Source organism: Bos javanicus, chromosome 1 (assembly GCF_032452875.1).
Source record: "Bos javanicus breed banteng chromosome 1, ARS-OSU_banteng_1.0, whole genome shotgun sequence".
Lineage (NCBI taxonomy): Eukaryota > Metazoa > Chordata > Mammalia > Artiodactyla > Bovidae > Bos > Bos javanicus.
Genome location: NC_083868.1, coordinates 53,186,051 through 53,200,790, shown reverse-complemented (window position 1 = coordinate 53,200,790; position 14,740 = coordinate 53,186,051). Strand labels below are relative to the sequence as shown.

General features: G+C 37.4%; 1 protein-coding gene across 1 annotated transcript in view; it reads left to right on the top strand.

Annotated features, from left to right (window-relative positions):
* The window catches only part of IFT57 (intraflagellar transport 57), a 73,547-nt gene extending 60,526 nt beyond the window's left edge, over nt 1-13,021 (top strand). The window contains exons 7-11 of the mRNA XM_061386504.1: nt 5,867-5,938; nt 7,256-7,387; nt 8,702-8,764; nt 11,515-11,581; nt 12,626-13,021. Of these exons, the coding sequence (XP_061242488.1) occupies nt 5,867-5,938; nt 7,256-7,387; nt 8,702-8,764; nt 11,515-11,581; nt 12,626-12,804 (513 nt within the window). The 3' untranslated portion in view covers nt 12,805-13,021. The remainder of the gene's footprint in view (nt 1-5,866; nt 5,939-7,255; nt 7,388-8,701; nt 8,765-11,514; nt 11,582-12,625) is intronic.
* Nucleotides 13,022-14,740: the final 1,719 nt, after the last annotated feature.

Here is a 14,740-nt window from a genome sequence, read left to right as displayed (position 1 = left end):
GTTTTTAACTCTCTCACTTGTAGTTTTTTAAAGCTATGTATTCACGTTTTGGGACCTCCCAGATGGCTCAGTAGTGACGAATCTGCCTACAACTTAGGAGACACAGGTTCGATTCCTCAGTTGGGAAGATCCCCTGGAGAAGAAAATGGCAACCCACTTCAGTATTCTTGCCTGGGAAATCCCAAAGACAGAGGAGCCTGGTGGGCTACGGTCCATGGGGTAAAAGAGTTGGATACAACTTAGCAACTAAACAACAACATTCATGTTTTTTAAATGTTACAAGTACAATTATTTATGTCCTCTATTATAGCTATATTAAACCCCTTTCAGAAATGTCTTTGGGCACCCAGAAAGTTTTTGACATTTTTTCCCTTGATGATTAAAACTGACAAGATTCTCTTATAGGAAATTGGGAAAGTGTTGTTAGAAGAGGAAGAAATTTAAAATACCAATATTCAAATCCTGTTTTAATAAACACATATAAATATACACAGATATTAATTTTTACTACGTGGACAACTAATGAATATACTCTATTGGCAGTGTTTTTTCACCTTACTGTATGCTACATGTGTGAAAAACAGGCTTTTTTTCCTGTGAAATATTTTTGATATGAATTTAACGTTTTAATATACAATATTATATATTGTATATATATGTGTGTGTGTATATATATGTTATATAATTGAATATAAAATCATATGGAATTTTAAAATCCAGTGATGAGCACTTATGAACCCAGTACCCAACCTGAGAGAGAACTGGGCCATTACAATACCCTGGAAGTTGTCCATGTGCTGCCCCGCTGCTGCCCCTCCCCACCCCCACCCTATAGGTAATCACTGTCCTCTGATTTGTGTACTGCCAGTAGCTGCTACTGCCTCTTCTTTTTTTTTTTTTCCTTTTTAGTGTTTTCACATATATGTGTGTCCTTCCCAGGTGGCTCAGTAAAGAATCTACCTACAATATAGGAGACCCAGCTTTGATCCCTGGGTCGGGAAGATTCCCTGGAGAAGGCAATGGCAACCCACTCCAGTATTTTTTTATGGAGAATTCCACGGACAGAGGAGCCTGGTGGGCTACAGTCCATGGGATCACATAGAGTCGGGCATGACTTGGCGACTAACACAACAACATGTGTGTATATCTCCAAATAGTGTATCCTTGACTTTTGCTGTGAGCTTTATAAAAACGTTACCATACGACGTTGTTTTTAGGAATGAAATATATGTTGCAGAATTAGTTTAAATCGTCCTCTACTGTTAAGATATTTAGAGAGTGTTCTACTATTTTACACAGAGCTTATACATTGGCCTTTGTGTGTATCCCAATTATTTCCTTGGGAATAATTTCTAGAGGTGAAATTGCTGGGTTAAAGTATAAGAACACTTTTATAAGGCTTTTATAAAAATAGTTGTATGTCAGGAAATGTGTCCATCTCAAAGATTTTAAGAAAACAAGCATTCAAATTTGCCTGGCAGATAATTATAGATCATTACTAGTTTTCCACTTTAAAAAGCAATAAGAATACACAAATGTCCCATTAGCTTATCAAATTAGAAAGTCCAAAACCAAATTCTTCAGTATTTCTGACCCCCTGAAATCTATTCTGTTCTTGTCACACTGTGATTGTACTATGCTCTCAGTTCCTAAGGCTAGAAACCTTGCAGACATCTGTCTACTTGCCCACATCTGTCTACTTGCCCACCTCCCCTTCAGCCGCCTCACACTTCCCCTGAGTTAGTAATCAACACACTTCCCCTGAGTCAGTAATCAAATACTTGTAGTCTGTCTCTGCAGCGTCCCTGGAATCCACCCCTTCCCTTCCATTCTTACAAGCACTGCTCTGATAAACCCCTGCTAATCTGTCAAGTGGACCATGACACAGCTTCTTAATTGGTCTGCTGCTGCTGCTAAGTCACTTCAGTTGTGTCTGACTCTGTGCGACCCCACAGACGGCAGCCCACCAGGCTCCCCCGTTCCTGGGATTCTCCAGGCAAGAACACTGGAGTGGGTTGCCATTTCCTTCTCCAGTGCATGAAAGTGAAAAGTGAAAGGGAAGTCGCTTAGTCGTGTCCGACTCTTAGTGACCCCATGGACTGCAGCCTACCAGGCTCCTCCATCCATGGGATTTTCCAGGCAAGAGTACTGGAGTGGGTTGCCTTTGCCTTCTCTAATTGGTCTGCTACCTGCCTTCAATCTCAACCTTTCTAATTAGTCGTTCACTCTGTTACTTTCTCAAAACACAGACTTGTCTTTAAAACTGAAACTAAAAATCTTTGATAGCTGTCCATTATCTCTACAAGATAAAATCCACACTCCTTAATTAAAGCCCTTGATCTAATTTAACCTACCATCTCCAGCTTTGTTTCCTTGTGATTCAACCACCCCACCCTAAGAACTTTGTGTGTTATATTCTAGCCAGCCTGGCCTACTGTTCTCTATATATTTTTCTGTTTTCCCTTGTTCTTGTTACTCCCTCAGCCTAAAATACTGTTCCTCTCCCCCTCCTTTTCAGCAAGTTGAAATGCTAGTGCTCATGTTTCAAGGTTCCAATGAAACGCCAGCTCCTCCATGGAGCTTAACATCAATGTAAGTTATCATAGTTATGCACAGATGAGTCAGGCATGTTTGCTTCTCTCAAAATACTTTGAATATCAAAACATGAAAAAAATGCATGTTTTAAACATTTGTTGGATCGAAAACAGTGCTAGGTAGAAAAAAGTAGAACACAAAACTGTTTTAAACACCAGTTACACTAAATTTTAAATGTATGTATAAATATATGTGTATGTTTATACATTTATATATGTAAATATATACACACATATACATATATATCTATTGACAGAGACAGAGACTGATAGGAATACTTGAGCTTGATGTTTATTAAGCTTCTAACATTTTTTTTTTTTAATCAGGCAGGATGAGTACTTCTTTACAAAATTATTATAATGATACTTGTTAGGTTCATTATCTTTCATCAAGATGCTTGCTTGAGCTTAAACAGGTTCCCATTTTAAAACTTAACCACATTAGATCTAGTTGCAGGAGGTCAGCCAGTTGCTTCTCCTTCCTTTTCCTTTGTTGACTGGCTTAGTTGGAGGGGCCTGTTTCCAGGTCACGTCTGTCTAACCATAGTCATAGGTCATGAGCAGTCCAGGCATTGCTATAGATGACTATTAGATGGGTGAATCAATGATCTTCAAGATTCTTTCCACGCTTGTATTCTGAGATACGTTCCACTCATGAGACAGAAAAAATGCTTAAGGACACAGCAAAGTGCTGTTTGTTCTCTGCTCTAGGGTTTCCCTGGTGGCTCAGGCAATAAAGAATCTGTCTGCAATGCAAGAGACCCAGGTTTGATCCCTGGGTCAGGAAGATCTGGAGAAGGGACTGGCTTCCCACTCTAATATCCTTGCCTGAGGAGCCTGGCAGGCTATAGTCCGTGGGGTCGCAGAGTTGGACACAACTGAGCAACAAACACTTCTTTCACTAGCACCTTCACTGATGTCAAGCAACCAGTTTCTCCTTTTATTAACTCTGAACTGCCAAAAGATACTGTGTGGGGATTAGTACACTGGGCTTCTGATCCACATGCACCACTACCTCTGGGGCCTTGGACACGGCCCTTTCTGTCACCGAGCGTCTGTTTGCTCTATCTGTGAAATGATGAAGGTCAGGCTAGATGCTCTTTGAGCTTCTTTGCAGATGTAATGTAATTTCATAATTGATATGTGTGAAATACCCAAGGATTTTTTACCATATAATCACAGACACGTTTCAAAGTTAAGAAATTATTACACTAGAACTATTTACAAAAGAGTTTTTCCTTCATAAAGTGGTGTAGATATAAAATGGGAGCAGGAAGGGAGAAAATGCAGGAAGGTATGTGTGATTGAAGGATAGCCTGGCCCCATCACTTACTTCAACTCACCTTAATATTTTTTCTCTTCTGATGAATATTTCTCAAGTCTTAAAATTGTTACCTTTAGTAATATAAGTCAAAAATTTTGAGAATCTCTTCTAGGAAATTAAAATGTTGGGATAGATTTAAAATATGCACACAAATTTAGATCAGTCTCAAAGTAGTAGAATATATCTCAAATATATGAACTCTAATAATCATTATAGAGATTTCTTAAGAGAGAGACTCTGAAGTCTAAACAAGAGAGCCCCATTTTAATTTCAAGGGACAAACTAATATTTGATATATGATACAAGTTCAAACTACCTTACAATTGTGCTCGTTTCATATGCTAGCAAGGTAATGCTTAAAATCCTTCAAGCTAGGCTTCAGCAGTACATGAACCAAGAACTTCCAGATGTACAAGCTGAATTTAGAAAAGGCAGAGGAACTAGAGGTTAAATTGCCAACATCCATTGGATCATAGAAAAAGCAAGAGAATTCCAGAAAAACATCTGCTTCATTTACTACACTAAACTGTGGAAAATTCTGAAAGAGATGGGAATACCAGACCACCTTACCTGCCTCCTGAGAAACCTGTATGAGGGTCAAGAAGCAACAGTTAGAACCGGACATGGAATAACGGACTGTTTCAAAGGTGGGAAAGGAGTATGTCAAGGCTATATATTGTCACCCTGGTTATTTTAACTTCTATGCAGAGGACATCATGTGAAATGCTGCAATGGATATATCTGTCACAAGCTGGAATCAAGACTGCCGGAAGAAATATCAACAACCTCAGATATATAGATGATACTCCCCTAATGGCAGAAAACAAAGAGGAACTAAAGAGCCTCTTGATGAAGGTGAAAGAGGAGAGTGAGAAAGCTGACTTAAAACTCAACATTAAGAAAACTAAGATCATGCCATCCAGTCCCATCACTTCATGACAAATAGATAGGGAAACAATGGAAACAGTGAGAGGCTATTTTCTTGGGCTTCAAAATCACTGAAGATGGTGATTGCAGCCATGAAATTAGGACACTTCTTCCTTGGAAGAAAAGCTATGACAAACCTAGACAGCATATTAAAAAGCCCAGACATCACTTTGCTGACACAGGTACATCTAGTCAAAGCTGTGATTTTTCCAGTAGTCATGTACAGTTGTGAGAGTTGGACCATGAAGAAAGCTGACTGCCAAAGAATTGGTGCTTTTGAACTGTGCTGTTGGAGAAGACTCTTGAGAGTCCTTGGACTGCAAGGAGATCAAACCAGTCAATCCTAAAGGAAATCAACCCTGAATATTCTTTGGAAGGACTGATGCTGAAGCTGAAGCTCCAATACTTTGGCCACCTGATGTGAAGAGCTAATTAATTGTACAAAACCCTGATGCTGAAAAAGACTGAAGGCAAGAGGAGAAGGGGGCAATAGAGGACAAGATGGTTCCATGGCTTCACCAACTCAATGGACATAAGTTTGAGCAGACTCTGGGAGATGGTGAAGGATGGGGAAGCCTGGCGTGCTGCAGTCCATGGAGTCACAAAAAGTTGGACATGACTTAGCAACTGAAAAAAAACTTGATTCCAGAGTTGCTTCTGTTATACATAATTGTTACTGTTTAAACAAGTATTTCTTTTCTAGTAATTAGTTTTTTTTTTTTTTCTATTTTGATGGGTAGTCATAAATATTAACCACCAGCAGTGCAGGGATGATTTATATTCAAATTGTCAGACATCACTCTGTGAACACATAAAATAATTTAAATTTATTTAGAACCTTTTATCCTGAAGTGCTCTACACATATTTCCTTATAATCTGATTGCAGGCTATATATAGGCCTCTCCTACCTGAAACAGAGCAGCAACCAAAGTAATTAAAATAAAGAATATAGCTTCAAAACTGTAGAAGAAAGAAGGAAATGTATTTTTCACTTGTTTCTCTATGCTCTTATCCCTATAGGATTGGAGAATCCATGTTGACCAAATGCACCAGCACAAAAGTGGGATTGAATCTGCTCTAAAGGAAACCAAGGTATGTGACTTACTTCAGATGAGTCCGTGAGTCCATTTATTCATCTGTGAAGTACCTGTTAAGGGAAGACATGAAAGAAAAGTGGCGCAGTCCTTACCCTTGAGGAGTTTACTGATCAAATATACCATATTATATTTCAGCAGCCCTAAGATTTAAACCAACTAAATAAAGGTAACTATTTAAAAGATGTGGGTGTGTGTGTATATATATATATATATATAGTTTATTGCATACTTTATACAATATATATATATAGTTTATTGCATACTTTATAGTATAGATATAGTTTATTTATATATGTAGGCGTGTTAGAATCATTTCATCATTCTTTCCTCTTTGAATCCCGAAGAATAACAGAGCGCCAGGCCAGCAATGCCTAGGACCTACAGCTTCCAGGCTTGCTGCCCTGCCATGAATAGGGACTTTTGGAGACTACCACAAGGAAGCCAAGCTGGAGTAAGGTTCTGGTTCCCAGACTGGAGCTATAAGTTTGGTTTGGTTTGGTTTGAACGGTATAAGTTTATTTTCCCACAGTTGCAGAGGCTAGAAGACTGATATCAGGATGCCAGCTGACCAGGTTGTAGGGAGGGCTCTCTTCTTGGCCACATGCAGCCACTTACTCACTGTGTCCTCACATGGGGAAAGAGAGCTATGATATCTCTTCCTCATATTATAATAACACCAGTTCTGTGAGCTCCACTCTGATGACCTCATTTAATCAAAATCACCTCCTATAAGGCTCCAATACAGTCACTTGAGGGGAGATGGGGGAAAGGAAGGCATCATCATATTAATTTCGGAAAACACAATTCAATCATAGTAAGATTGCTCATGCCAAAGTATGAATCTGCTATAGAACCCCTTATTCCCTCTGAATACCACTCAAAACTGGCATCCTTTTTGTGTCACCCAATGATGTCACTGCAGACTAGAGCGATAAGTTTAATGATCTACTTCCAGCTGCAATATTCCAGTCATCTTTGAATTGTGCTTATAAGAAAATCATGTTATTCCCTTACCTACTTTGATTGTGAACTTTAAAGCAAATTCCACTCACACACATTTTGGATTTGCATAAGGACAAATAAATCAACTAACACTACCAGGTGCTTTTTAATTTTAACATTCTGCAGAGTGTGACTAAAATAATTCTCCTTGCAGACTTTTTTGTTACTGAAAATTTCAAACTGTTTCATCTTTTTTATTTGTAACTAAGAATTTGTGGGCTGAACAGAGGGAGATTTAACCCATTTAAAACTACTTTGGAAAATCATATTTGTGCATTCTTTGCCTATTAAAATTTCATGAAATTTCTAGGGATTTTTGGACAGACTTCATAATGAAATTAGTAGGACTCTGGAAAAGATTGGCAGCCGAGAAAAGTACATCAACAATCAGCTGGAGCACTTGGTTCAGGAATATCGTGCGGCTCAAGCCCAGCTGAGTGAGGTAACTGAAGAGTGATGCCTGGGGCTCATTCCAGTTCATGACTCTGATCCCTAAACTTGACACAGCACTTCTCTTCTAGAGGGTCATGCAGTACTTTTCACAAACAGCAGCACAGTAATTCTCTGCCCGCATTTGGAAGCAAACGGAACTTGTCATCTCCATTTTACGTGCGATAGAAATGACATCCTAGGAGTCTTTAAAATGCATTTCTTCATCTGATTGAAGTAAAAGAAGTCATATATTCCTTAGAAAAGGAACAGGGTGTCAGGACACCTGGTTTTGTTTCTAAGTCTGCTGTTAATTTACTGTCTGAGTAGGAGGAAGTAGAAGAGTATGCATATACATGTGTCGGGGGAAAAGACAGCCTTGCCATAATGGCTTACAACCACATAATAAGGGATATGAAAGCAAGACACATTCAAAGACAGCAGTTTAATTAATTAAATGAGCACATTTTTTGATCCTGTCAAAGTTTTAGAATTTCAACCAAAAATAAAATAAAAACCTTCATCCTTTGAAAGCAGCCATGCTTTGTTCCAACGGTAGGGATCTAATGACTTTTCTCTGGGATTTATGCTCCCCACTTTCCTGATGTTGAGGAAGACCACTAAGAGCACTTACCAATGTCAGTTGAAGGCAGACAAGGTTAGAAGGAGAAAAGAATGGGAATAAACTGGAGATACTTCTATATTAATACTTTTAGGAGTTCTCAAAGACGAAGCAGAAGCTAACCTTCACATTTTTTATTGTTTGTTTAATTAACTGTTCACACATATACACACGTATTCATGGGTATTTTTATTTTTAAAATGCTGTAAAAAGTCTCTGATTAAAGCCACCCTGTATTTCTCAAACACTGACACTAAATAATTGTTAAATTAGTTCCCAAGAACATTTCTGTATTCTCATACTGCTTGTTAAATCTTACTAATTACTGATTCTGATGTTCTATTGTTTCTGAGAACGAGTTTTCTCTGCGTAGCAGGCAGATTAGATCAACCAAGAGCCATTGTCTAAACTGTTGAGGAATGGCTGAGGACAAATTTTTATTGTGAACTGTGGCCCTGAGTGTTACACAGTCAGTACATGGTGGTTAAGGTAGTTCAGCCTTATATAGTGTTTTCATTAAACACATGGTGCCTGTTAGGAACATTCAAATAGCCGCTGTTAAAATGTCGCTTTTCACAAATGTATTCACAGACAAGGAAGGGGTTGTCATAGAATGATATGCAGAAATTGTAAATACAAAGAGGTCATATTTAAGTAATCTGCTTGTTTTGATTTTGCCATTAAACAAAATATTTTCTCCCTCAGGCAAGGGAGCGTTACCAGCAGGGAAACGGTGGAGTAACTGAAAGGACCAGAATCCTGTCTGAGGTACGCACGGTTCACCCAGATTCTCACCTGGCAGCAGGGCCCTGCTGTTGACAGCCATGGATGGGTTAATACTGCTACAGCCACAGTTGTTTACTTTAGTAATTGCTTCCTGTGGCTCTAAATCCTTTTCTTCAGGAGAAAAATCCCTAAATTTTCTTTTCAATGAATCAGTTAGATATTTATATACCTACTTATTTCCACAAAATGCCTAAAATTGTTTTACTAAATGTAATGTAAAATATGCTGATGATATTAGCACGTTTATAACCTTCCTTAATCTTTTTAAAAACATAATAATTATAATTAATATATAGAAGAGTTAAGTATTTACTTAAATGTCTATAGTAAATTTTAATATTAGTATTTAAGATATAATTTTTTAAATGATTGTTGTTGATAACTTGTATGTGATCCTATTTCTCTGTCCACAAATTGAGACGGGCATTTAACCCTTTCCCTTCTAAAGACTTTTTAGAAGGGATTTTTAGAGTATTTTTAGAATAGTCTAAAAAGAAGACTTTTTACAATGTTTACATACATTGTTGTATTTACTTTCATCATTTTGCAAGAAACAGAAGACCTAATATATATTAGTTATATTAATAATACATGTATTATATTTTATGTATTAGGTCTTACCTTTAAATATTTGTGTGTGTGTGTATATATATATATTAATAATATATACTCCCACTTCTCACTGAAGAGCTGAGAGGAAAAAAGACCTGAAAAGATCAGTAGCCAGTGTGGGACTAAAATCTAAGACTATCTTTGGATATACTCAAGTATAATTGTTACAAACTTTTCTGTATAGTGGGCTTCCTAGGTGGCTCAGTGGTAAAGAATCCACCTGCCAGTGCAGGAGACACAGGAGATGCGTGTTCAATCCCTGGGTCGGGAAGATCCCCTGGAGAAGGAAATGACAACCCACTTCAGGACTCTTGCCTGGAGAATTCCATGGACAGAGGTGGGCTCTAGTCCATGGGGCCACAAAGAGTCTGACATGACTGAGCAAACAGAGCACGCACACACACACACACCCACACACACACACATTTCTATACAGTAGAATTAAGCTTTTTTCCTGGAGATTATTTGAGGAGTAAATAGTTATTTTAAAATAATAAAAATATTACTTTAGAAATACTTAGACTGTAGTCCTGTGGTGCTTCTAGGCAGATAAAACATTATACAGAACTAAAGTGCTCACTTACATTAGGTAAATTAACACTGGAAGGGAGTCCAGGGAACCATTTAGTTCTTTCGGAGTATGTAGTTATCCCCAGTTGTAACATTTCAGATGCCTGAACAAAATTAATTTGCTTTACTTGGATGTGCACTTTATTCCCAAGGAAGTTTTTACTCACCAGTATGATAAAAAATAAAGACTACTAAGTTACAATAATTATGGTTTGGTTCTAAATTGTATCAAAAATTTTTCAGTTTTTTAAAGGTGATACTTTCTACCAATATTAATTCTAGTTTGGAAGTTTGCTAATAACAGAGACTATAGTACAATTTTGAGTATGATGTAGAGTATATATAAGGGCCAGTATAGCAGCACAGTATGCTTCTTGGAGTTCATGGTTTGGATAAAGCAGTTAGAATATTTTTACATATAGCCATATGGCATAAATGTTATTTTTAGTGTCCTATAGTGGAAGAGGTGGCATATTCTCTTACAAAACTATAATATTAAGAAAGATACCTAGTAAATCTTTAGAATTAGCAAAGCTTTTAGGATGTTTATGGTATTTTAATTAATAACTAGTCATTAGAGACTTGCATGGTAGATGCTATGAGATAACTGCAAGGCTTGAGTGCCTAATGCCTAAAAAAAAAACAACTTAGATCTTTTTTATTCTATCATGTTATAATCTGAGAGAGTTAATGAGAAAGTAATTTGGTGATGTCAGTATCAGACTTTATTTTTTGGGGCTCCAAAATTACTGCAGATGGTGATTGCAGCCATGAAATTAAAAGAGGCTTACTCCTTGGAAGGAAAGTTATGACTAACCTAGATAGCATATTCAAAAGCAGAGACATTACTTTGCCAACAAAGGTCCGTCTAGTCAAGGCTATGGTTTTTCCTGTGGTCATGTATGGATGTGAGAGTTAGACTGTGAAGAAAGCTGAGCGCCGTAGAATTGCTGCTTTTGAACTGTGGTGTTGGAGAAGACTCTTGAGTCCCTTGGACTGCAAGGAGATCCAACCAGTCCATTCTAAAGGAGATCAGCCCTGGGATTTCTTTGGAAGGAATGATGCTAAAGCTGAAACTACAGTACTTTGGCCACCTCATGCAAAGAGTTGACTCATTGGAAAAGACTCTGATGCTGGGAGGGATTAGGGGCAGGAGGAGAAGGGGACAACAGAGGATGAGATGTCTGGATGGCATCACCGACTCGATGGACGTGAGTCTGAGTGAACTCCAGGAGTTGGTGATGGACAGGGAGGCCTGGCGTGCTGCAATTCCTGGGGTCGCAAAGAGTCAGACATGACTGAGCGACTGAACTGCACTGAACTGACTGAACAATAGGAGCATGCTTAGAAGATAAAAAGCTTAGCATGTCTGCATACTTTATCTTATTGTTCAAATTGGGAAGCCCAAATTATGTCCAGGATACTGCTAATATCTTTGTATCCCTTTATGTGTGTATTATGTCTGAATTATTTGTCTTAATACGTCATTCAAAAATTTGGAAGTTTCTTTAAAATCCAATGCTCATGAGAACTTTTGTTTTCAATGAAAGGTTACAGAAGAGCTAGAAAAGGTGAAACAAGAAATGGAAGAAAAAGGCAGCAGTATGACCGACGGTGGTAAGTACACACGAATTTTAAGAAGAAAATAAGCAAAAGTGTCTCTCCTTAAGAAATGTATTTTTTAGAAGGTATTAATAAATAGGAAGTCTCCTTTTTAAAATGAATTTGTTTGAAGGAGGGGTACATGGTACAAAAATGATGTCTGATAATCAGTATACTATTTTCCTTATAAATGAGCTGAGAAGAGTCATTTTTACTATCATTCAGGATTTTATTCAAACTATATCTGTTCGGATTCATTTTGATATTTGGCAAAACTAATACAATTATGTAAAGTTTAAAAATAAAATAAAATTTAAAAAAAAAAAGAAAGAAATAGGATATGCCTGTTTAAAAAAAAAAGTAATATTTTGTTCTGTTTTCATCCAGTGAGATTCATCATTCCATTTTATGGTACAAAAACAGTCAGTGTAGGTGGTAATGTGATGACTCCCTTTTTCACTCACCCTCAGTAGGCCTGATAGTCAAGGGTCAGATAGGGAAGAATTAATATTCCGACAGTAATCATCCTCCATTGTGAGCTAGTTACTTTGACATGGCCTGGTGGTGATTGCCCAAAGGCCTTTCTATGTTCTAGAAAGATTTTAGAGTGTTAATGGTACATACTGAGTGATCTTTCAAAAGGTGATGTATAGAGGGTTTGCAGTATGTTTGAATGAGCCCATTAGCTGTGTCTCAAAGTAATTCTTTTTTCCCTTTGCATCCCTTTTTTAATCTCCTTTCTCCCATAGTATCCTTTTTTCCTTAGACAAATATACTAGCCCATTAAAAAATACTGAAGAAATCATTATACACCCCTTTAGCAATTCTTCCTCTAGAAAAGAAGTTCAGCCTCAGTACATCAAATGCTACATCATTTCCCAGCCTAGAAATTTCAGGTGTTTAAAATGCCACAGCAAAACTGTGTGAATGTCAGTAAATTGTTGGCTGTTTTTAACCCTATTTTTGGCTTAAGACAAAGTGAGGAAAATGTCATACCATTCTGTAATAAACTGATACTCCAAATGAAAATTTTTATTCCATGTTATTTTCATTCTGCAGCTCCTCTGGTGAAGATTAAACAGAGCTTAACAAAGCTGAAGCAAGAAACCGTTCAGATGGACATTAGAATCGGTGTTGTGGAACACACATTACTCCAGTCGAAACTGAAGGAAAAGTCCAACATGACAAGAGACATGCATGCCACAATCATTCCAGAATCTGCAATAGGCTCTTATTAAAACATACCATTTATCATGCTTCTGATTATTGGTTTTTTATAGAAAATCATATTTCATGTTGCATAGATTACAAAGCACAGTTATTCCTCTTAAAGCATGTTGATGGGTATTTTTTTACATATATACACACATATTGTATCATGATGATTATGGATGGTCAAAACTTTTAAATTGAATATAATATTTAATAAAGTAATTTAAAATTCTCACTTTCAAAGCAGCTTTCACTAATCATTACATATAGTAAAGCCCTGACCTGGTGGCTCACTGTTCTTATGGTTCCTTGCATTTGAGAGAGAGGAACGTGGTGCAGAGTGGGTAGGACCCATGCTTTCTGCAGGTGCTGCTGCTGCTGTCAGCACGTGGACCTTTGGGACAAGCCAGCCCCTTCCATTTGATACACACACAGTCATCTCAAGTGCTTCTGCTCCCAGACGCAGCCAGCAATGGCTGGGAATTCTTTCCAAAATTCCAAACTACCCTTGCCTCAACTTTATGGTTACCTAAAATTACATTTTTTTAAAAAAAGCATTAGAATAAAACTTCAGTATCTTTATTAACATTTGAAGTTTATTATTTACCATGACCATTTCATGACTAAACTGATTTTATATCTACTATGATCTAAGGTTCCCTGATAAAAAATAAATATTTCAGTCATGTTTGATTATGTTTCTGTAGTGAATTAAAAGGTGTATACATTTCTCAGTTCTACTTTCTTCTGTGGTATCAGATATACTAAAGAATCATTTTGTAGCAGAAGGAAGGATAGCAAGTCATGTCACAATCATCCTCCTGGTACTGGCAGTCTTTACTTACATATCTTACTGAGCAACTTTCTCATCTGGGATTTCTAAGTTGGTGACATAAGCAATATGAGAGTGACCAGACTTGCAACTGGGGGAAACTGATGAGATGTGCTCAAACCAGAAGACAGCCCACACTTATTTTTTGAAAATAAGGGGGAAACAAGGATCTAGTGATAAATTTTTATTAAAATACTATATATATGTGTGTGTGTATGCATATATATGTATATATATATGACAGAAAAAATAAAATCCCCTTATTTTTCATTCGAGTATTTTATTTCCACCCTGCTTTATTTTTAGCCTTTACTTTCCATATATATACCCTCACACACACAAATCATTTTCTTTCAAACTTTCTAGTTTAAGATTACATTTAGATAAATCAGTATGCATAAACTATTCTTTTACTCAAGAGTGAAAGTGAAAGTCCTGTCTGCCTCTTTGTGACGCCATGGACTATACACTCCATGGAATTCTCCAGGCCAGAACACTTTAGTGGGTAGCCTTTCCCTTCTCCAGGGGATCTTCCCAACCCAGGGATCAAACCCAGGTCTCCCATGTTGCAGGTAGATTCTTTACCAGCTGAGCTATCAGGGAAGCCCATTACTCAAGAGGGTGGCAATCAATACAGTGGCAAAGTCAGTTTATTTAATTTGGGATAATAGGTAGTTTGAAATGAAGTCCCACATTTTTCCCGTCCTTTATGGTCATTGGGAGGCACAGAACAGAAAGACCAAAACCTAACATTTGGACCCACAAACTTAACAGCAGTTTCCTTGGAACTTATTTGCATAGGTATTGTCTTGGCTAAATAGTAATGTGACAAATTCAATCAATGCAAAGACCCCTTCTAGATAAATGAGAGCTCTCCATAAAATGTGCTTTTACTCAGAAACAAAGTGCACTCTTTATTTCATGCAAATGCAATAATCTAAGAACTTCCAATAACTAGTGTAAGCAACCTATTTTTACTTCCTTTGAAATAATCCAGTTTACTCAGGTTGGGCCAGGTGGTCCTCCTCTCAGTTCCCATAGAGCCCTGTGAATAACAGAACTTGTACTATATTGTCATTATTTTTTCCTCCATCATCTCTAATAGATTGAGCTACTTGAAGATAAGGAGA